Source organism: Oryza brachyantha, chromosome 1 (assembly GCF_000231095.2).
Source record: "Oryza brachyantha chromosome 1, ObraRS2, whole genome shotgun sequence".
Classification (NCBI taxonomy): domain Eukaryota; kingdom Viridiplantae; phylum Streptophyta; class Magnoliopsida; order Poales; family Poaceae; genus Oryza; species Oryza brachyantha.
The window spans coordinates 33,190,264-33,210,788 of NC_023163.2; the positions used below are offsets into that span (position 1 = coordinate 33,190,264).

The window sequence follows — 20,525 nt, forward strand, 5'->3', positions numbered from 1 at the left end:
CTGATACTGTTCTTTTGGAGTCAATACTCTGAATATTAAAGAGTTGGCAGTATAACCCTGTTCCAACTAATGGGACTTTGTTAGAAAAATCTGTACAGTCTAGTGAACAAGGATCAAGGACAGAAGCAGATTTATGTTTTAACATAATATGTTCAACATCTATCTCCACGCTCCATCTAGATTAAATGGAAAAAAAAACAGGAAACCTCTTAAGACAGGGATGAAAACAAGAAGAAATGGCTATTTACATCCAGTGAGGAACTTCACGAGTTAAATGCGAACATTGATTCTAAAGGTAGCTCTTCACAATGGAACTTGAGTTCATTCTGAAATCTCTGTAATACAAAGAGCTCATCCTCTGTTATGAGGGTTGTCACGCTGCAGGCTGACTTGGAGAATGGTTCTCTCCCAGTTCTTCCAGCTCGATGCAGATAGTCGACGGCTGTCTTAGGAAGGTCAAAGTTGTATATGTGGCTGGTTTGTGGGAGGTCAAACCCTCTGCTTGCTATGTCAGTTGATACTAGCAGAAAGCCTTTTCCCTTGACCTCCTGTAGAAGAACAATATATATGTGGTGAACTGGTGATACAGATGTGAAAATCAAATATTCAAGCATGTCTTTATAGTGGAAACGTTGAAAATGCAAGAACTGAAAGCGAACACTAACAGTGAATGAGATGGCACGAGCATTGAAATTCATATCTTCTTCCAGTAGAAGGACCTCTAGGCTTCCCATGTACGTACTTCTCAGGAACTCAACGACAACGGTAGTTGAAGGAGGGTGTCCAGCCTTTTTGGATCTCTCAGACTAAGAAAACAGCTCAAAGAGTTAACAAACAAACAAACTGCAAACAAGATGTTGCTACACTACTATTCTGTTTACTTAATATCCATTCATTCCCCAGAAAAGAGGTGTTAAGCACTTGGTGAAAAATAAATGATACTGCTCAGCCAGTAAACAAACCAAATTGCTACTTAAACATCTATGGTTACTGAATATATGGTTTTCAAATATGTTAGGATTGCAAATGAATTATAGACCTATTTCCAACAAATATTAATGCATAAATGTTATTGTCTGGAGCTGGATCATTAATAATAGCCCCAACCTAGTACAATGAAAATAGTATCCATGATAATGTCATTTTTGGTATGCAATGGTACCAGAAAATGAAAAATCCATGACCTCCCCCAATTAATGATACCAGCAAGCATGCGTGAGATTTTGATTTTGCAAGTCTTACTAAATGTTTTGTTGCCATCCATTGGAAAGAAAAATTAAGAAAAAACAGTCTGCTAAAGGGGCATCTTGATTGGTTCACACCTGATGCACTTGGGTGGTGGCTTCCATGTGGAACAGAACATAAGATATGGAACCCTTCGATCATACCAAGAAGGTAAATTATTCCATACCAGTGGGTACATAGTACCAACGATAACCATTTTGTATTCACATATAGGATAGTAGTACTAGCCCATCATGAGATCCCATGGTCAGTTGGCCCCTCTAGTATAAAATCTAACTCCTAAGTTAGCACATCCCTTCACTCTGGAGCAATATAATAATCAAGGAATCAACATACCATGGATTAATAGAATCCACAAAGTATCAGTACCTGTTCAGCAACAAATATAATCCCTGACTTTGGTGCATCCTTCTCAAGTAAGGATAGCAAAATATGCAACCTTTCCTTTTTACTGCAGATCTGTAAATTTGATTAAGAATTTACCATAATCAGTAAGAATAAGAACCAAATCAGAAAAGAGCTTTCAGGAGCAAAGGGATTGGCTGTGCAACTAGTCAACCCAGCAGGCACAAATAAGTAAATGGAAAAAGGTCCTTGGTGCAAAAAGACTGCTTCTATATTCATGAGATTACTGAAAACTACAAAAAAAGATGTGTTATACGGTGTAAAAGGACTAAATCCTTCTATATTCACATGTATTCTGTTCAGTACTTTAGTGAGCTTGTGAGAAGAATGCTTGTTGCTGTGTTTAGGGTTGTAAATTCCAATCATTGCATGGGAACTTTTCCAGATTCTTACAGGAATTTGGCTTTTTACTCTGTTCAATACAGGAACTAAGTTCTACAGCTGTAGGAAATGATTGAGGGAAATTATCATACAAATAAGTTTATATGCTCACCGCATATCTGTGGCATAGGTGTGAAGGCATAGGTTGTACAGGGTTCACATGAACATGAACCACATCACTCTGCATGAAGATAAGGCAGAATATGTGAACAAACACATGTTAGCTGAGGTCCAAAAAGATCCATTTTTTCATGTAGTAATAATAAGAGTGTGTATGCAATACACAGATAGAGATCCAACCTTGGTCCACTTATGTTGCACACAATCATGCAAAAAGCGATTGTGCTGAGGAATCGATGCGCTAGCAAATATGGTCTGGCGACTGGAAGCTGCTGAATAAGATGTTAATATCTTGCGAAGAGAGCTTACTTGCTTTGACGACCCAAAAATAAAATCAACCTATCAAAACAATTATGTCAATTAGGTATCCCCTCTTCTCCGAAAAATCAATGAAATGAGTTCCGATGGCCTCTTGGCTGTTAGCAAATCTACAGACTCAGAGATTTCATTGGCAGACTGAGCTTCACGCAGTTTGATTTAGGACTCAAGAATACAATAATCACCTCATCGATAACTAATACTTTCATTGATTGAAGACTGAAAGCACGCTTCTCAAGCATTTGACACAAACTTGCAACAGTAGCAACAACTATTGCTGGGGGATCTGCCTGGAAATAGATCAATATAGTCAGGTAAGAGAAACTTAAACCTACTCTTTATTCATCAAGTTAGAAAAAGTATAAAGCAATTTAGTTATTATGTCATAATCTCAGAGGCAACATATACATCATAAAAACATAAATCAGCCTAAAATACTAAAATGCTCCTGTAATTAACTAAAGCCTTACCTTTACCCAACTCTTTTGCCTCCTCAGCATTCCACCATCAAGCAAAGCCATAACAGTGCAGGCCTTTGCTGCAAGTACTCTAGCAACTTTGGTAACCTGACAGTGGCACAACAACAGCAACAAGACAACAAGGTGAGCTAGAATGGACGCACAAGGCAGGTGGGAGACAACTGCACAGCAAGCAGCTATCACTCACCTGCATGCCGAGCTCCCTGGTTGGAACGACAACCAGCGCTTGCACGGAGGATCTACCAAAGTCGATGGCCGAGAAGACCGACAGTAGATAGGCAAGTGTCTTCCCAGAACCTGTCTACATTCAACATAGCAATGCTAATTAATAGTATGAAATTGCATCATTTCTACAACTTGAAACAATCCAAAAAGAGTAAGCAAAAAAGCAAAGCAGAGCTCAGTGAGGAAGAGCACCACCTGCGCGTGGAGGATGCAGTCTTGGCCAGACAAGAGGACGGGCAAGGATTGCTCCTGCACCTCGGTAGGGACGACATAGCCGACCTCCTCAGCCCTGGAAGCGTCATGCGATGCATTAGGAAGCTTGCTAGCGACTCGAAAATATCGAACGGGGAGAGGGAGGGAAGCACCTCTGGATGACGTGCTCCGGGACGCGGCCGGCGCAGACCTCGCGGAGGGTGGCGGCGGAAACGCGAAGGCGAAGTCGGCGGGGGCGGGGCGTGAACGGGACGAGGCGCGCGGTGAGGCCAGAGCGTAGGGTGCTGGAGAGTGGAGAAGCGCAGCCGGGCAACCCAACCAGAGAGGCTGCAGCGGCGGCGGCCATGAGCACTGGGCGGCGGCCGGCCGGCGGCAACTTGGGTGGGGAAAATGTGAGAGCCGGAGACGACGTGAGCAGATGAGGTTTTGGGCCCAATGGGCTTCTATTTTAGTAACACTAGTGCGTCTACAAAATGGGCCCACTATAGTACCAGTATGAAGGCCGGTTGATCCTGGGCCTATTTCAGCCCACTATAAGAGCAACATGCAGATATCTCTCGAGGAAAAAAAAAACAACTTAATTAATTTATTTTTTGATGGAATTCAGGTAATGCTTATTAAATTATTATCAGCTGTATTTCATCAACAACATATTTTCAAGTTGTGTTGCATTGCAATTGAGTAACTGACGCCAAATTTTCTTCTATATAGTGCAATTGCAGTATAAATTTGATAAATTGCACTATAACTTTTATATAACTAGAGCGTAACTTTTATGTGACTTTCAAAAGACAATGTTAACGCACATAACGTGTTACTGTACGTGGGATCGAATCCTCTCACCTGTATGTGCAATATGAATATTTTTTTTCTATGTTTAAGTGAATCTCAGATAAAATCTAACGACCCAAAATTATGCGTAAGCTATATAAACGTTACACTACAGTTATATAAAGTTTGCACTACGATTATACTATATTTATATTTGTCAAATCTTCGAAGAAAACTTGATGACCAATATATAGGCAGTCCGTCGAGGAAATACACATTAAAACAAAGGTATTGTCTCTAAATATTATTTAGATTTATATGGATACTAATAAATCTAAATAGATATACGAACATATGCATGGATCAATATAGGTATAGCTAAAAGTTCTTGCAATACGAAAGGAAAATAGTAGTATGTATTCATCATCGTATAACATACTACTCAGAGCTTTTTTATTATTCTTAAAAAAGTATCTTAAAATACCACACTTTTTAGTGTAAAAAGTATGATACTTTAAGGTACATTATACCTTAAACCTTAAGATATTTAAATTTTTTATTAAAATTCTTAATATGTTAAGATACTTTTTCAAGGAGGATAAAAAAGCCCTCAACTATGTTTCTTTGGCTGCATTGCTGTGCTTGCTAGATAGATGCAGAAATCGTACATGTAGTAAATATACTCTATTTCTCTTATTAAAGAATCAATACGTACATCTTTGCGTTTTCTTCCCTAGAATACAATCTGACTTGGACCTCCATGTATGTACGAGTATAAACATACTGCTAGATTTCTACTTGTACAAGTGTGGTTAATCCGGTGAGGCTTTGCAGGCAGCTAGCTATAGCCTCCATCTTGTTCGTTGAGCTGGATCACCTTCTGCTGCACTGTCCTGTACTCACGGCTCCTCGACCACTCGTCGATCTCGCGGGCTCGCATCACCGGCAGAGGGTGCGACAGCTCCCTCGTCTGAGCGTTCCTGCACCACACACACGCACAGTCAGTAACAGTACACTTCCTGATCAGCAACACAGCACCACCAACTCAGGCGGCGGCGACGGCGAGGGACTCACCGGATGTACCATCCGACGGGGTTTGACGAGGCCTTGTCGTAGGAGCGAGCTTGCTCAAGGAAGGCGTCCACGTTCAGCTGGTCAGCAAGAGACGGGCAACCTCCGGCCAGTTTCATCAGGACAGAGATGACAACCTCTTGACAATCAATACGTCCGGTTGGTCATATTTATCATCTCATCGAATAGATTCACGAGATCAAAGCAGATTTATTACCTTGGGGTCCTGGACTACAAGAAGAGCTGCTCGATCACATGTCAGCTCTGCTGCTCGGAGCCACCTGTAGAGCTGTTCTTCCAGAAACCCAGCAACCATTCCAAACCCTGGGAAGATCAAAAGATATATACAGCAGATCGATCAATACTAGTGAACTCCCAATTTTAAGGCTATTTATGCACATTGTCAGATCAAGAGCCTACCAGGGACAGAGTATGCTCCCATTGTCAGTATGTTGGCAAATGTAAGCCACACGCCATGGTCACACTTCAGGTGTCCCAGTTCATGAGCCAATACAGCCTAGTCAAACACACAAACCTTTACTATCTTCAGAGTTTACAGTGCAAATATTCCATTCAAAATTAGCGGGTTAATTGAGAAAAAAAAAGGGAACACATATATCTTGCCAAAAAGACAGCATCTGATGATGATGACAATCATGTACTGCCCAGTACCCACCTGCAGTTCTTTTCTAGTGAGCAGCTCCACTAGGCTTGTATGAACAACGATGAATGGCTTTTTGCCACTGATTGCTAATGTGTAAGCATTAGGAACAGGGTTCTGCCGAATGTACAAGTCAGGAGCGTCTGTGTTCAAGAGTTTTGCAGCCTCGGTCAAGATTTGATGAAGATCTGAGAGCTAAGGAAAAGAAATAAAAGGGTCAATGCTGCAATGGTATGAGAAATAAATCGTATGATATGTCAGACAGGAAATGGTAGAGCCAGGTGGTTGGATATCAGTGTTACTTATGGTAAGCTCATCGTTTATACAATGTTCTACATCAAGTTTAATTTTTTTTCACGAAAAAAAGATATAGCTTATATTCTATATAGGGTAAAAGGCACTGCTCATGGAGTCATGGTCATGGGTTCTATCTATGCTATTGGTTTGTTCTTTCTATCTTTGAGGAGCTAATTTCCCTTCCAACAAGATTGGATGTTTTTACGATAATAAGTTGAGAAGTTGAAAGTGGTTTAAAAAAGGATCAGCACAAAGACATACCTGGTTTTCAGAGACTAGCACAGATGATCCAATGTTCTGAAGTACCATAACTTGTTCAGAAACCGGTCCTGCATTAGAATTTAGAAAAAGAAAAAAAAACATGAGACAGGCACAGCATGGAGCAATAAGCTGTAAGTAACATTGGAAGCAAACACCAATTCAATTAAGGTAAGAAAAAAAGGGAATTGATCAGTGAACTATCATAATTGAAAAGGGTAACCTAAGGCTGGTTCAAGGCATTGTAAGCAATCAGAATTAGTAGAGGTAAAAAGAAGAAAGGGGAATTGTTGAGTGAGTGGGTGACCTAGCAAAGCCTTGCCCATATCATTAAGCCCCGGAACTGATCTCAGCAGCAGAGTGTTCTGCAGCGCAAAGGAAGGAGAAACTCAAGAATCATTATATACACAGGTACATGAGCAAGCAGCATAAAATTACTTTACTTGAGAAAAAGCAAACCAAAACCAAGAACCCACTTGCTTGTCGAGCGGGTGTCGGAAGTCGTCAGCATCGAGGCCCCGAGCGGCGACGGAGGCAGCGCGGGCAGAGATGACCTGGAGGCGGGGCCGGTGCCGGTGCTGGCGTGGGAGGCCGGCGGAGGCCGGCGGCAGGAGGAGGCGGGGAGCACAAGCCGCCGCCGCCATGAGTGGGGGCAAGCTGCACGCAGAACAAAGCAAAGCAAACAGCGAAGACGACGACCACCACCAACCACTAAAGCTCGGTAATTTCTGCTCTGCTTTGGTAAAATAATTCTACTCAGCAAGAAAAAAATAATTCTGCCAATTAACCCTTTTTTGTATGGTTACAGATGATGCAACTCGCGAATTGCAATAAACAACAAAGCACGCGTGCTCCAAGGTTCCTACAGGAACACACACATATACTCTAGTGCTTCGTCCGTTTTATATTATAATGCATTTTAATTGTTGTTAGTGTTTAACCATATTTATAAAAAAACATACTAAATATTTTTAACACAGAATAAAAATATATATGGCATTAGAATATATTTAATGGTAAATTTAATAAAACTAATATAGTGTTAAATCTGTTGTTATATTTTTCTTTAGATTTAATTAAACTTAAGAAAAAAATGAACTAAGAAAATAGTTAAAAATCTTGTAACAGGGAGTAGATATTATGCAGGTACGAGTGATGCGAAATGAAGCAAGCAAGAAAACATCACCACTCGTAGTATCAAACAAGATCAACACGTACGTGGCTGTCTGTCTATCCACTGACGTGTTCCATCTCAAACCGCTTAATTACCCAGCCTAGACTTCCTCATGGAAGAGTTGCCTTTACCTTTGAAAAACCTGGTTCATAATTGACGATGCATCATCATCATCCAATCTGAATGGCACAATTGTGGAGATACATACAGTAATTGCTAATTACGTACAGGGCACACCTCTTGTCACTGCATTATAAGTTACTCTCTTCATTCCAATTCCAAACATTAATTATTTCTAAAATTCATATTTGTATTTTTTTTATAGCACTATCTATCTATCTCGCCAATCAATTTCGTGGATTTTCTATTTTAGTCTCACATATCTTTCCTCCCTCCATCCGTTCTCTATTTATTGAGAGACAACCATCTTTTCCTTTAAATCTAGATCCGTAAATAAAATAGAAATACCTAGACTAGACTAGAGTAAGGAGTAGACGAGAAAAGAGAATATTAGTAGTTTAATATTTAAAGTAGAGATTTTAAGCACCGTATCCAGTGTCTGAGTCATGGCTGACGTCTCAGCTCCGACCAAGGAGATTGCATTGCATTGCAGCAGAGGAAAGGACCATGGCGCTTGGCCGCGACGTGACATTGGTGTCCATGGCGGCGTCGGGAGGAGGAAGAAGATGTAGCTCAAGAAAGAAACGACAGGCTGTGATTTTAGATGGTGTGGACCTCATTCTTATTTTTATGGGCCATCCTGGTACGCACTAGGCTCGCAGGCTGGGCTTTCTCGGACCTTATTTTTCTTATTTTATTCGTAGTAAACCACTCCCTCTGTCCCACCGGCGTTTGACCATCCGTCTTATTTAGAAATTTTTTAAATTTTTTTAAAAAATTAGTCACATTTAAAGTACTATTTATAATTTAACATCTAATAAAAACAAAAATATTAATCGTAATTTTTTTAAATAAATCAAACATTGTAAGTAAAAAGTAAAAGATTGATTTAATATTACTCTCTATTTTTTAATATATGGCGACGTTAGCTCTCAGTGCATGTTTGACTGTTCTTCTTATTACTAAATATATTTTAATTATAACTTACATTTTCATATATTTACATAGTTTTTGAATAATTGAATAAGCAAATGGTAAAACTTGTGTCAAAAAGTCAATGATATAATCCATTAAAATACAGAGGGGATACTAGTTGAGTAGAGAATTTAATGTATTTTTGAAGTTGCAGAAGACTCAAATCTACAAACTGTAAAAAAAATACTGCTTATTTATTATATGAAAATTATTGTTCTAAGATTAACAATACACAACATGCAGCAGCGTAGCAGAACTGCACGAGACGATAGAAGGAAAAAGGGCAGCCTGTAACAAGTCCCTATGCCGATGCCGATGCCGATGCCCATCAATCAGCCCATGGCGATAATATTCTGCATGTATTATTGTTGGCGAGTGCTGGAAGCATCTTAAAAGGAGAAAAATCTGGAGCATATATGACCGATGATATCACTTCTTTTTGTTGCCAATATATATCGTGCCAAACTCCGTCAAGCATGGAGTGCTTGAATTGACCCAAAGAATCTATCCACCACCATTGGCTATTACCAACATCAACATTTCAGCCACAGTTTTTTGTCTTCTGCATCTGCCGGAAAGCCATATCATATCATATCATATCATATCACCCAGGGTTCAAGCAACTCTCTGCAAATAAAATCACTGCAAGGGTAAGTTATTCCCCCACGTGAAAAGTCGACTAAAGTCCAGGAAAAGCATCCAGTAGTTTTTTTTCCTTGAAAGGGAAAATGCATCCAATTGTTTGTTTCAGAAGAAAAGAAATACCAGCGGATCACATGAAGTTTCAGTTAGTGGAAACGTGTTACATGTACAGAATACTAGAATAGTACTTGCAGCATCTACAGATGGATTCTTTCTTCAGTTTGGACTTCAAATCCTTTAGAACATCGTCTCAAATTCATGTGAGCATCTAATAAAGCTAAGTAGCATTTCAGAAAAAACAAAACTGGCTTTTCTAGTTATTTTTATCCATGTTGTAGCACAAGATTACACTATGCCTAGTAAGATGAATCTAATGGAATTCTTGACAAATATTGTTCGGTATAATGTTCAGTTTCTTTGGGTAAGAAGGATGATATATTGCTCACTAAATTTCTACTGAAATCAACAAACAGAATAAAATCTACATAACATAACATGCCTGGGATTTGTTATTTCTACACTTAACAAAAATATGCAATACATTATACATAGCAAGTCTCATGCCAGCACAATGATTGGAGGCAGTTCTTATTAATCAAAGGGAGAAAACAACTCAATGCCTCCTACTAGAAATGATAAGAAACTGCTCAAGGAATTCATCTTAGTTAAAGCCTAGCCAAATTATGCAAGAGATAACGGTTAAGTCATGCTCTGCCTAACAATTTGAATGAAGAAAGACAGCAATGAAACAAGAAAGATTCGCTCAAATTCGTCAAAAGTAGAGAATAAGATTCGCACTTATCCTTCCAAAATTAACAGCCTCCTCCACCTATAAAAGCGGACAAGAAAACATCACTTCTGCAAACCAATTCCAACCCTTCCCACATATCCTCAACACCTTTACAAGGAGCCAGACAACAATGTCTCACTCTCACACTCAACTCCAATTCCAAGCTCAAAGAAAGGTAAAATTTCAGGATAACCATGCCAATATCATGAAGGAAGTACCAATAGGAACAAATGAGAAGCCGGTGCATGCCCAAAAGACGAAAGATGGCATCGATGTTGATTCAGTAGCTTCAGATTTCATCAAGCGCAGCAAGAGGGGTTGGGCACTCCAGAAGAGCACAACCATGTATCAACCTTCTTGAATGCACCAGCGTTCCAATAGTATGATATTCCCTACTTATGTTTCAACCAAAATAGGTTCTAGTTTGAATAAGGCATGTTGATTGAAAGAACGATGGTCCACGGGTATCGCCAAGTTGTGGTACTACGGTATTTGCTATCTTCAATATGAATAAGAAAGTATTGTGTCTATAATATTATTTGCAGCAGCAGCGTTGTATGATATACGTTTATGTTAGCATGGTCATGTTTTAAATTGTTGATATTGTTGTGGAACTGGACCACTATTGTTTGCAACAGGATGTACAATATCTATATACTTTTCTAAAAGAAGGCAATGGTGGTGGCAGTGAATCTGTCATCCACCAACTCTATGGTATATTTTTTTACCAACTACTTCATGTACTTTAATACTACAAAATAGTCCTGCATATTTGTTCTATCTTATTTCATCTCTAAATACAGGTTTTTAATGCAAGCACAGGCATTTATCCAATATCTTTTTATGTGAACATGAGGGTATCGTATCTATGCTATTATTTCTATTTAAAAAATAAATTTAAAAGAATGGAACAGAACCAGGTCAGCCATTTTGCCAAACCAGTCAACGACAACATGGCACACAAGCCTTCACGGCTGCAAGAGGGTATTTATGCACAGGCCAGACAACAGACAGGCCAGACGATTTTGAGAAACCATTATTAAGCCCAATGTAAAAGAATATATATTTCCTGGCATATGAGTCTTCTCCAACAAGCTAAGAGGAAGCAAACCTATGGATTATTTAAGTTCCTGTATTCTCCTAGTAGTATGCAAAATTGAAACCATACGATGACAATCAACATGGTAAGAATCAACAAGGTGCGACTGCAATCACATCAATGCTAGAGCTAGAGTGCTAGACCACAGCAGCACATAACAAAGGAAAACATTCAGCTGACAAAATAACTTTGGCAAGCATGTTATAGGAACCAAAGGCTTGTCGGTTGGAAATAATGTAACTATAACATAAGCACTGTCATGTTTTTCCCTCTAGTACAGGATTATATAGCATCGTTTTGTACATGGTGCTAATTAATATCATCACTGAGCACCAAAGGATTATATAGTACTATTTTGGTATATGGTGCTACACCCTGCAGCATAATTTTAAGTTGATCTATCAATTACCAGATACTACAAAAAGCTGCAAAAGAAAGATCATAACATTGTTAAGGCAACAGACTAGGGATTTTTTACTGCTCATGGTAGTTGAGCAAGGATTAATGCTGCTTTTCAATCCAGACTTTGGCTAGAACTGGCCAATTACTGATCAAATATAGGCCACAGTTTCTCTCACCTTTTCTTTTAAATAACATCATCTAATAACAAATACACAAATAACATATTCTCTCTCATATTTTCTGCTCATGGTATGATAGTACCAATTTTCTTAATATGTGCAAGGCTTCAAGAAACATTACAGGTACTAAGAATTTTTCTAGTGGAATTGCCAAAAGAACTGTGCATATATATACTTGAATTTGATTGGTAACTTTGGGTAAAGGCCATCTGCAGAGTTGCAATGATGTGAACAGTGAAAATAAACAAGTGTGGCACACAAGAGGTAATTCGGCAAAAATATCCTTATTAAAATTAATACGAGTAGCAACTAACACACCATGATTACTAACAACAGCTACTGAGTATGAAAAAATAGGTGTTGGCCATAATCTCACCAATACTTTCCTGCAATTCATCAAGCAGCGCTCTCAACTTTTATTGATTCAAACAACTTGGTGACGTCAGGATGCTTGCGGATGTGGATAGGACATTTATACAGTAAATCCTGAGCTTCTGAATATCTTCCCTCTGTAAAAAATGACTCGAAAACATGCAGATAGGCAGTGGGTGATGGGTGGTTATTTACTGTCAAGGCCTTGAGAAATTGCCTTGCATCATCAAATGTCCCATACTTGGCGATGTGAGTAGGGAATGGGTCTGCAAAAGGTTGGAATTTGTGCGCTTTCATTGATCTCAGGAGACCCAGAGCCTCTTCAAGTTTGTTTACCCTTAGTAGTTCACCAATAATATACTTGTAAGTGCCTTGCCAAGGGCTCAACTTGGCCTTGTCCACCATCTCAACAAACAAAGCGTATGACGCATCAACCTTGTCATGGCTGCACAGACCTTTCACCATCACATCCAGCAAATCTGCATCTGCCTCCAAATTCTTCTCGATCATCTCTGCAAAGTACTGCAGGGCTTTTTCTACCTCACCAGCCACACAATGACCTTGGATTAACATGGTCCAAGTCTTCAAATCTGGGATACACCCTTCAGCCTCCATTTCATCAAGCACTTTGTGAGCATCATCAAGCCTATCTGCCTTGCAGAGCCCAAAGATCAATTGGCTATACGTAATATTGTCTGGCTGATGACCTTCACCTTTCATCCTCTTCACGATCTCGGCAGCCTCATCAAACCTCCCATTACTCGTGAGCGCCCTATGGATGCCATCAAAAACATCCTTCGTCTTGAACTCCCACACTGCCTCGAACTTCCTAACCACCCGATAGACCAGTTGAAGGTCCGGCGAAGGCCCTAGAGCGATGCGCCTGATGAGCACCGGACCGTCCTGCTTCGACGGCTTGTATGGACCATCCATCATGAGCTCATAGAGCTCCACGGCCTCCGTCAACATGTGGCGCTTCTGGAACTGCCTTGACAGCTTCACATAGGTGTCGATATCGACATGCATACCGCTGGCCTTCATCTCTTGGATGTGCTCCCAGAACTCCCGCATGGACTCGTCTCGCCCGAGCACCCTCGCCATTGCATTGTAAGCAACCGAACCGTGCGTGTAACCCATCTGACGCCCCGCCCACCTGAAGAACGCTAGGGCCTTAATCGGATGGTCCCTCACCTCCCGGAGCACCCTGGCCACGGCGGTCTCCGTGAGCGGCAGGTCGACGCCCTCCAGCTTCTTGTCGAGCTCCGCGGCAGCCTCCGAACCCTCGAGGCCCCGGACCGCGTCGGCGGCGGCGGAGATCGGGGTGCCCTTGGCGTCCTCCTGGGCCTTGGCGTAGTGCACGGTGAGGGAGGCGTAGTCGGCGGTGAGGGAGGCCTTCTTGAAGGAGGCGAGGGCGGCGTGGTAGGTGCCCTGGTCTATGGAGTAGCCGGCTTCGTTCATGTCGCGGAGGAAGGGCCAGAAGTGGGCCTGCGCGGAGAGCGGGTGGGACGCGAGGGTGCGGAGCATGAGGTTGTAGGCGGAGGAGCCGAGCGGGTGGCCAGCGAACTCGGAGCGGCGGAAGAAGGCGAGCGCGATGGAGGGGTCCTTGGAGAGGGTGCGGAGGGAGTAGAGGACGGAGTCGGGGGTCGGGGAGGTGGAGAAGAGGCGCAAGGGGAGGAGGCGGCGGATGCGGGAGAAGGCAAGCGGCGGCGCCATGATCTTCGCGTGGCGAGGTTTCTCTAGGGCTTTTGGTGCTCGATGAAATGGGGAAGAAGAAGAGAGAAGGCAATGGAGTCGCTTGCTTAGATGGGCTGGGCCCTCCGATTCTTCTTGGCCCAACAGAGAATTCTGAATCAGGCCTTGGCCCAGTTGGAACTTGGATGAAAATTATCATTTTTGGATAAAGAAGTTTTATGAAGAGATTTTCACCATAGCCATGGGTTTGGAATAGGTGAATGACATTTTTTGTGTAAAATTCGAGCTTTTTGACATGATTTGTTCAGTTGGTCTTGGGACGCTGTTCCAACAATGATAAACACAAAATACAACTCCAGTTTTCTATGGTGTTTTAGAGTGCTTCATCTTACCTATTGAGAGTTAAGACAAAATCTGTTTAGTCATAACCGCTGATTATTGGATTTTACTTTATTTTATTTAATTCTTTCTTTTAATATGATATTACTAAATAAGTAAACAATTGAAACATGTTGCTAAGTATGCATTCATACTATCAAATCATGTGTGTGCATGCATGTCATTTGTTTTTCTAGAAGATATAAATAATGGAATCTCGTAAATATTCAAAATAATATAAAATATATTAACCATTTTTTTCATTATTAGGGAAAAACCACAATTATATTTGAAACCTCTATTTGCTATTGTGTTAACCAAAATTGAAAATGTTCGACCGTTTCAGATAAAATAATATCTATATTATTCTACTAATATTTTTAAGGAATATGTAAAATTATTTTACAACCATTATACTCTAAATTTTAAATATTGCAAGGTTGAATATTACAGGTACATATTTTTAACATCTTTGTATAAGTAAACACTACTACATTCCTTATAATATAATAAATAGCATTAATTGACTTCAAATGGTATGATAAATGACTCTTACCCATAAGAGACATGGGCACTTACAAATATGTTCATTAGCTGACTCTCTCAATCGTCAATCGTCATGTAAATAAATTTGGTGACGTTGGAGGAAAGAGAGGGAATAAGATAGAAAAGCCGTTGGCATGCATGGCAACGGCTTAGAGTCGACTCTTAGCATTTATTAAAATAAACTTTTTTGCATGAGGATGGATAAAAAGGAAACTAGCATAATAAAAAATACTTTATTGTATTAATGAAGAAATCATACATGACTCTACCTTTGTACGTATCATTATAAAATATATTTTTGTTAATGACGTAGTTCCGATAAGAGTCAATAATGAGCTTTCAAAGCTCTAAGACTAGCCATGAGATCTGCACCCGATGGACGGTCCAAAACAATCTGGACGCACCTTTAAAAAATTCCTGATTAAAAAGATGTGATTATCTAGTGTTGCAAGAACAGTTCCCAAACAAATGGATTGTTCGGTTCTGAAAACCAAATGGATTGTCAATTTGTCGGCATCGTAGGTCCCATTGCCAACTAATGGAAACACAAGAAAACGGAAGTTTAAGGAAAAGGAGTAGCATGCATTTTCATGGAGGCAAAAAGGGAAGAAGAAATAAAGGAGAGGTTCCTAGTTGCAGAGTTGCAGTGCAGACAAGAATATGATAGCATCATGGTTCGGATTTGCAGCCCCGCTATTCATCCTCTCCTCCATTAATATCATGCTCTCATTGGTCTCTAACCCACTAAACAAAACAAAACCTATATCAGTCGCTGTAATCCTTTTCTGAAGAACAAACATTAGTTATTGGACGTAGCAACCAAACCGAGAAAAAGTTGGTATGAATTGATCTAAAATGGAGAGAACTAACTGAGCTGACTCAACACCAGGTCACTTGCTACGCAATTTCTTAACATCAGAGGGCAAAAGGCACTTCTTTTCTGAATAACCTTTTTCCTTCCTTTGTATTATCTGTAAAAAGAATCAAAACACTGTCATCCACTAGGTTTGTACACCTGTCGAATCTAAGAATAAAGTCTGTCTAAAGTTTAGAAAGACCATCCGTAGACAGAAGCATGGTTTGCTACTTCCGAATGCATAAACATTTTGGATAGGCAGAAGTTTCAGAAATTTAGAACGAACAAAAAAAATTGAAATTGAACATTTTCTTTGCTGAGTTTGAATAATTTCTGGCCAGAAGCACATCCTACTGGGAAGCACCGGCACATCCAAAATTTCGGTCTGAAACTGTGAACTTTTGATAGAAGCACATCTAGAAAATACATGTGAGAGATTAAAACTTCTCTAATTTTGGTACAATTTTCCTTATAAAGTGGATCAACTCTATTCTTCTATAGTAAATTGCATAAACTTTTCTACCCTTTTCGACGTTCTTTGAAAAAAATAAAAATAAAACTACTTAGGTAGTTAAAAGAAGAAAGCAGAGCTAGGTATGGCTGCTTTCTTAGGTAGAAGGATGCATGCAGTGGAACAGTGGTGTTAGGTCGAGAGGTTGGAGACAAGTGATGAGAATGTAATGGGACAGCAATATCATGACCGACTAAGTTGGTTCACTCGTTATTCTAACCAGGGACAACACGAGTCCATCCATCCATGCTTTCTCTGTCAAGTGACTGGACAACTTTTGTGTACAACATGGCCTTCTTTTCTTCTTCTTCTTCTTCTTCTTTGATTCAAGGGGCACAATTTGCATTGCATTGGGAAAGCTACGCAGCATTATTGAACTATGTTTATTGTGGATTTTGTACTTTGTGCACAGAGTTTGATCTGTGTTATAATATTGTCCAGCAGATGGCAGGAATCTTGGCAGAAACAATAGTATACTCCACATGTAGCTCTCTGCATAATTCCTGGATAGTTTTTTTTTCATTCTTTGTTAATCTTTTCTTAATTAAGGATGCTTTGCTGATCTTTGAGTGCAGATCAAGCACACTATATCTTGAATGGATGCTCTCATTACCCAGACCTCGAGGAATTAATGGTACAGATCAATTGCTCAAACAGATGGATGGTCAAAATTCTACTTAATAGTCTCTATGTGCACAGTTACATCAGAGAAAAGGGGAATGATCATCTTGACACTGAAACAGCTTCCCTTCTTGTGTTATGTTGGGTAAAATAAATATCTGCAACTGAAACAGGTAGTGCAATTAGTGCATAAGGTCTAATGAAATCTCAAGTGTAATGCCACAACAATCAGACAAATCAGAAAGATGGACATTGGGGTGGGCCAATAAGGAAGATATAATTTAGGTGAATCATTATTAAGACAAAAAGGTATCCAGCAACTACATAAAACTTTCAAGAGTAGGAAAGCAAAAAAAAACAAAGAGAGGGCACTAGCAATAGCAGATGCAATGCACATCACTGTCATTCAATTGAATCGAGTGGCCACAGCTGCTTCCTTTTAATTTTCTACAGGGCTGGAGTGGCTGCAAAGTCCAGAGGCAATAGCTTTCTGCGCATAAAGGTGATCCAGGTACATTGAGGAATTAACAGTAGCTCTCTCTCATGAGATGGCTTCCACCAACAACCATTCACGCACCACAGGTAGCTTTCAGGTTCTATTGCTGACTGGAAAGATACTCACTACACACTGCATCTGTATTCATCTCATAAATTCACTGTTCAATTCAGGCAAGAAGTATTCATCAACCTCTCCTCCTTTTGTTTACTTAGCTGATGCTACTATGTTCAACCCTCAAAGCAAATTAGTGTCGAATTCCTCAGCAGGATTAAGAAGAGCATGTGTTAAATTCACAGGCCCCGATGATTTGCCACGCAAAGCAACCTTGTGCACTTTGGGACAACAGGACGGAACTGCACTGTTGAGCCATGTGGGAGACAAGTGTAAGTAAGATCCTACTTGGCATGTGAAATCCAAGAAAAGTTGATTAAATGGGCAAGCAAAATGACCTGGCTATGGGTACAGCTATGAGAAAAGTATAACAATAGAAATCACTCTTAAGTTCTAGTTGCCTCTTCAGATGTCAAGATTAAGTCGGTTCTTATAATTTATTTGTTCGAAATTCAGACAATGGGTACATGGTTTTTCTTTAATCTGTGTAAACAACAACATCATTTATTCGGTGACCGTCTGATTCTAAAATCTTTTTCGGTCAGTAGTCGAATCAGCTGTCATTGCTTTTGGCTGAATTCATGAAAACAACTCCTTCGTAGGGGAAGACAATTCCTTGCACCGCACGTAGCCATGAGCTTTTCTTTTTCTCTAGTCAGCTATTCTCTTTATGCAATTTCCTCCTCTCTTCTATCATTTTTTGGCCACCAATAATGGAGAACACATTTATTTATGTGGGCAGAAAAGGGGGCCCTTGGGAGCCATATATATGCAGGGAAGAGGCTAAGGAGAGCCAACTCCACTCTCCACTCACTTGCTGCCTTTCAGTTACACATCTCAGCACAGCTGTTCTCCTTGTAGAGTGGTTAGGAGAGAAGGGCAGCAGTGGAGTTCCAAGTTCAGGTTCAGGTTCAGGTTCAGCCATGGAGGTGGAGGCTTCCTACAGCTATGGCTTCCTTCCTTCAGGGAGGCACCAGCCTTATGCACCCCCTCCTCCCCACCCTGCAGGTATGATTCATGCAAACCATTCTTTGTTGCACTGTTTTACTCCCTGTTCCTTCAGTTGTTGAATGAACAGTTTCTGTTGTTCTGTTCATCCACTGCCTTATTGCTTCTTCTCTTCAGTCATGTTTGCTCTCGAACTGTTCTCTGTATCTGTATCGTGCTGCAAGAGTTTCATGTAGTTCTCCGGCCTTTCTTTGCCTTCTCCTTTTTTCCCTGGGTTTTCTGTCACTTTTTTTAAGTGGTTGTTTGCAAGCATTTAGAAGCATTGGTTTGGTCATGAGATGCAACAACAAAAAAAGGCTTCTTTCTTGCCTTCTCGTTTACCTTGACTTATGGAAATCATTGCAAGATTCAGAAGAATGTTAAACACCTGGCCTTTTTCTTAAATCAAGGACTACTATAAAAGAAGAGAGAAGTTTGATTAAATGATGGCTTAGCACACAACATTTTAATTGATTTCTTCTGATTTTGATTCAGAGGAAGGCGAATTGTGGGAGTACTTTCCATGCCCTTTCTGCTACATCGAGGTTGAGGTGCCCTTCATCTGCAACCACCTTCAGGAGGAGCATTGCTTTGACACCAGAAATGCTGTAAGAGAGCCTCTCAACTTGTCCTCTCTCTCTCTCTCTCTCCCTGTGTGTAGGGTTGTTTCTTGGAAGGACTAATATGCAAAACCAACTTCCATTAATCAAAGCCTAGTATTAATCTAATCAATTGCTCATGATGGATATCATCCATAAGTACGAGATAGTAATCATTGTTCTAGTATATGCAAGGACACAGCAGTACCTTTCTTGGACCACGTTGTGAACAAGCAATCAGGAGTTGTACTCCTCCAGAGACTCCTAATATGCTAATTTCCTCTCATAAAAGAAAAGCTTTTTGAGAAGTCTTGTCATCTCTGGATGAAATTATTCCTGCTTTAACCAGAAATAATTTACAGAAAAGATGGATATGCATGCACACACTACATTAAAATCTACGTTAAACTTGATTATTAGCAAATGGGAAGCAGCTCGATTTTGTGAACTTGCATTCCATTCTGAAGCTCATTCGATGATCGGTTAATGATCTCCTGATGACATTCAGGTATGCCCATTGTGCGCTGACAATATAGGGAGAGACATGGCTGCCCATTTCAGAGTTCAACACTCTCATCTTCTGAAGGTACCACTACTAATCCTGCTTCAGAACCATTGGCTACATTCCCTTTCATCATCTGATCAACATCATTCTGAATCTGACCATGTCATGTCAGAGGAGGAAACCTTCTAGGCCCATCAGCTCATGGCCTACACCCTCTAACAATCCAGACCCCTACTTTGAGGGGCCCCCACAGTACATGATGAACAGGACATACCAAGATCCTGCACCTGATCCATTACTCTCCCAATTTATCTGCAACATGGCTCAAACTGACACCAATTCGGATAACACAAACACTCAAATTGCAGTTTCAACGATTTCAGATGATCAGAGGTAAGGAAGATTTATGTCTATTATTCAGTAGAAAGTAGTTCATGAAATACTTGGTGTTACTGGAGTCCTGGGCAGGAACGATACAAGTAACAAGATGAACCTGCATTCTTGTTTGCAGGTTGAGTCAGCGTGTGACCCTAACTGATGATGCATCCAAGCTGGAACTCAAGGAGAGGTTGAAAAGAATCGAGTTTCTTCAGGAGATAATCGTGTCGACAATTCTTTAATTTGTTGTCTAGTGTTACTTAGCAAGTTTTAGGTATGTTTTGTGTCTCGTGAGCGCAAGATGTATCACTGTCACGTATATGCAACACCCCCCTGGCTCACAGATATATACTAGTATTATACTGTAATATTTCTAGATTAATGCTTGCATACTTCGCCTCCAAGTTTGCTATATGAATGAACTGTCAAGCAGGGGAATATGCCATACCTCATATCAATACCAGGATACTTATTATACATTATATTAAAAAAAACTCCATTATAGGAATCTTTTGTTCCAGCTGACTCGGTAGCATCTTCCACCCGTGAGTAAGACTAAACAATGTTTCTGGTTGGGGTCACAGCATATAATATTAAGCTATAATAATAAAAACACCACAGCATTGACAAAAAAAAAAATGGCAG

The 20,525-nt window shown here is 40.2% G+C and overlaps 4 protein-coding genes across 5 annotated transcripts; 1 reads left to right on the plus strand and 3 right to left on the minus strand.

The window, feature by feature from the left end:
• Window positions 1–8: 8 nt before the first annotated feature.
• On the minus strand, window positions 9–3,777 carry LOC102701326 (DEAD-box ATP-dependent RNA helicase 58, chloroplastic). The gene is made up of 10 exons (XM_006646669.3): window positions 3,539–3,777; window positions 3,369–3,462; window positions 3,136–3,249; window positions 2,940–3,035; window positions 2,655–2,759; window positions 2,332–2,490; window positions 2,144–2,212; window positions 1,615–1,704; window positions 666–806; window positions 9–548 (listed from the first exon to the last, which is right to left on the minus strand). The coding sequence occupies exons 1-10, from the start codon at window positions 3,730–3,732 to the stop codon at window positions 264–266; spliced, it is 1,347 nt and encodes a 448-aa protein (XP_006646732.1). The 5' UTR covers window positions 3,733–3,777; the 3' UTR covers window positions 9–263.
• A 1,004-nt stretch (window positions 3,778–4,781) lies between these two features.
• On the minus strand, window positions 4,782–7,305 carry LOC102701607 (protease HtpX homolog). Its single transcript, XM_006646670.3, has 8 exons — window positions 6,921–7,305; window positions 6,752–6,809; window positions 6,448–6,515; window positions 5,905–6,084; window positions 5,649–5,745; window positions 5,446–5,552; window positions 5,232–5,365; window positions 4,782–5,137 (listed from the first exon to the last, which is right to left on the minus strand). Exons 1-8 carry the CDS (start codon window positions 7,086–7,088, stop codon window positions 4,996–4,998), a joined length of 954 nt encoding a protein of 317 aa, XP_006646733.1. The 5' UTR covers window positions 7,089–7,305; the 3' UTR covers window positions 4,782–4,995.
• A 1,484-nt stretch (window positions 7,306–8,789) lies between these two features.
• Window positions 8,790–13,939, minus strand: LOC102709888 (pentatricopeptide repeat-containing protein At3g48250, chloroplastic). Of its 2 annotated transcripts, none has more exons than XM_015832573.1 (2): window positions 12,212–13,939; window positions 8,790–9,340 (listed from the first exon to the last, which is right to left on the minus strand). In XM_015832573.1, exon 1 carries the CDS (start codon window positions 13,908–13,910, stop codon window positions 12,222–12,224), a length of 1,689 nt encoding a protein of 562 aa, XP_015688059.1. In that variant the 5' UTR covers window positions 13,911–13,939; the 3' UTR covers window positions 8,790–9,340; window positions 12,212–12,221. The 2 variants fall into 2 exon arrangements, with proteins under 2 accessions (XP_015688059.1, XP_006645333.1); XM_006645270.2 differs by having other exon boundaries at window positions 12,202–13,939.
• Window positions 13,940–18,199: 4,260 nt separating this feature from the next.
• LOC102709610 (protein DEHYDRATION-INDUCED 19 homolog 5) lies at window positions 18,200–20,362 on the plus strand. Its single transcript, XM_006645269.3, has 5 exons — window positions 18,200–18,419; window positions 18,894–19,006; window positions 19,506–19,583; window positions 19,675–19,895; window positions 20,014–20,362. The coding sequence occupies exons 1-5, from the start codon at window positions 18,335–18,337 to the stop codon at window positions 20,120–20,122; spliced, it is 606 nt and encodes a 201-aa protein (XP_006645332.3). The 5' UTR covers window positions 18,200–18,334; the 3' UTR covers window positions 20,123–20,362.
• The last annotated feature ends 163 nt before the right edge of the window (window positions 20,363–20,525 follow it).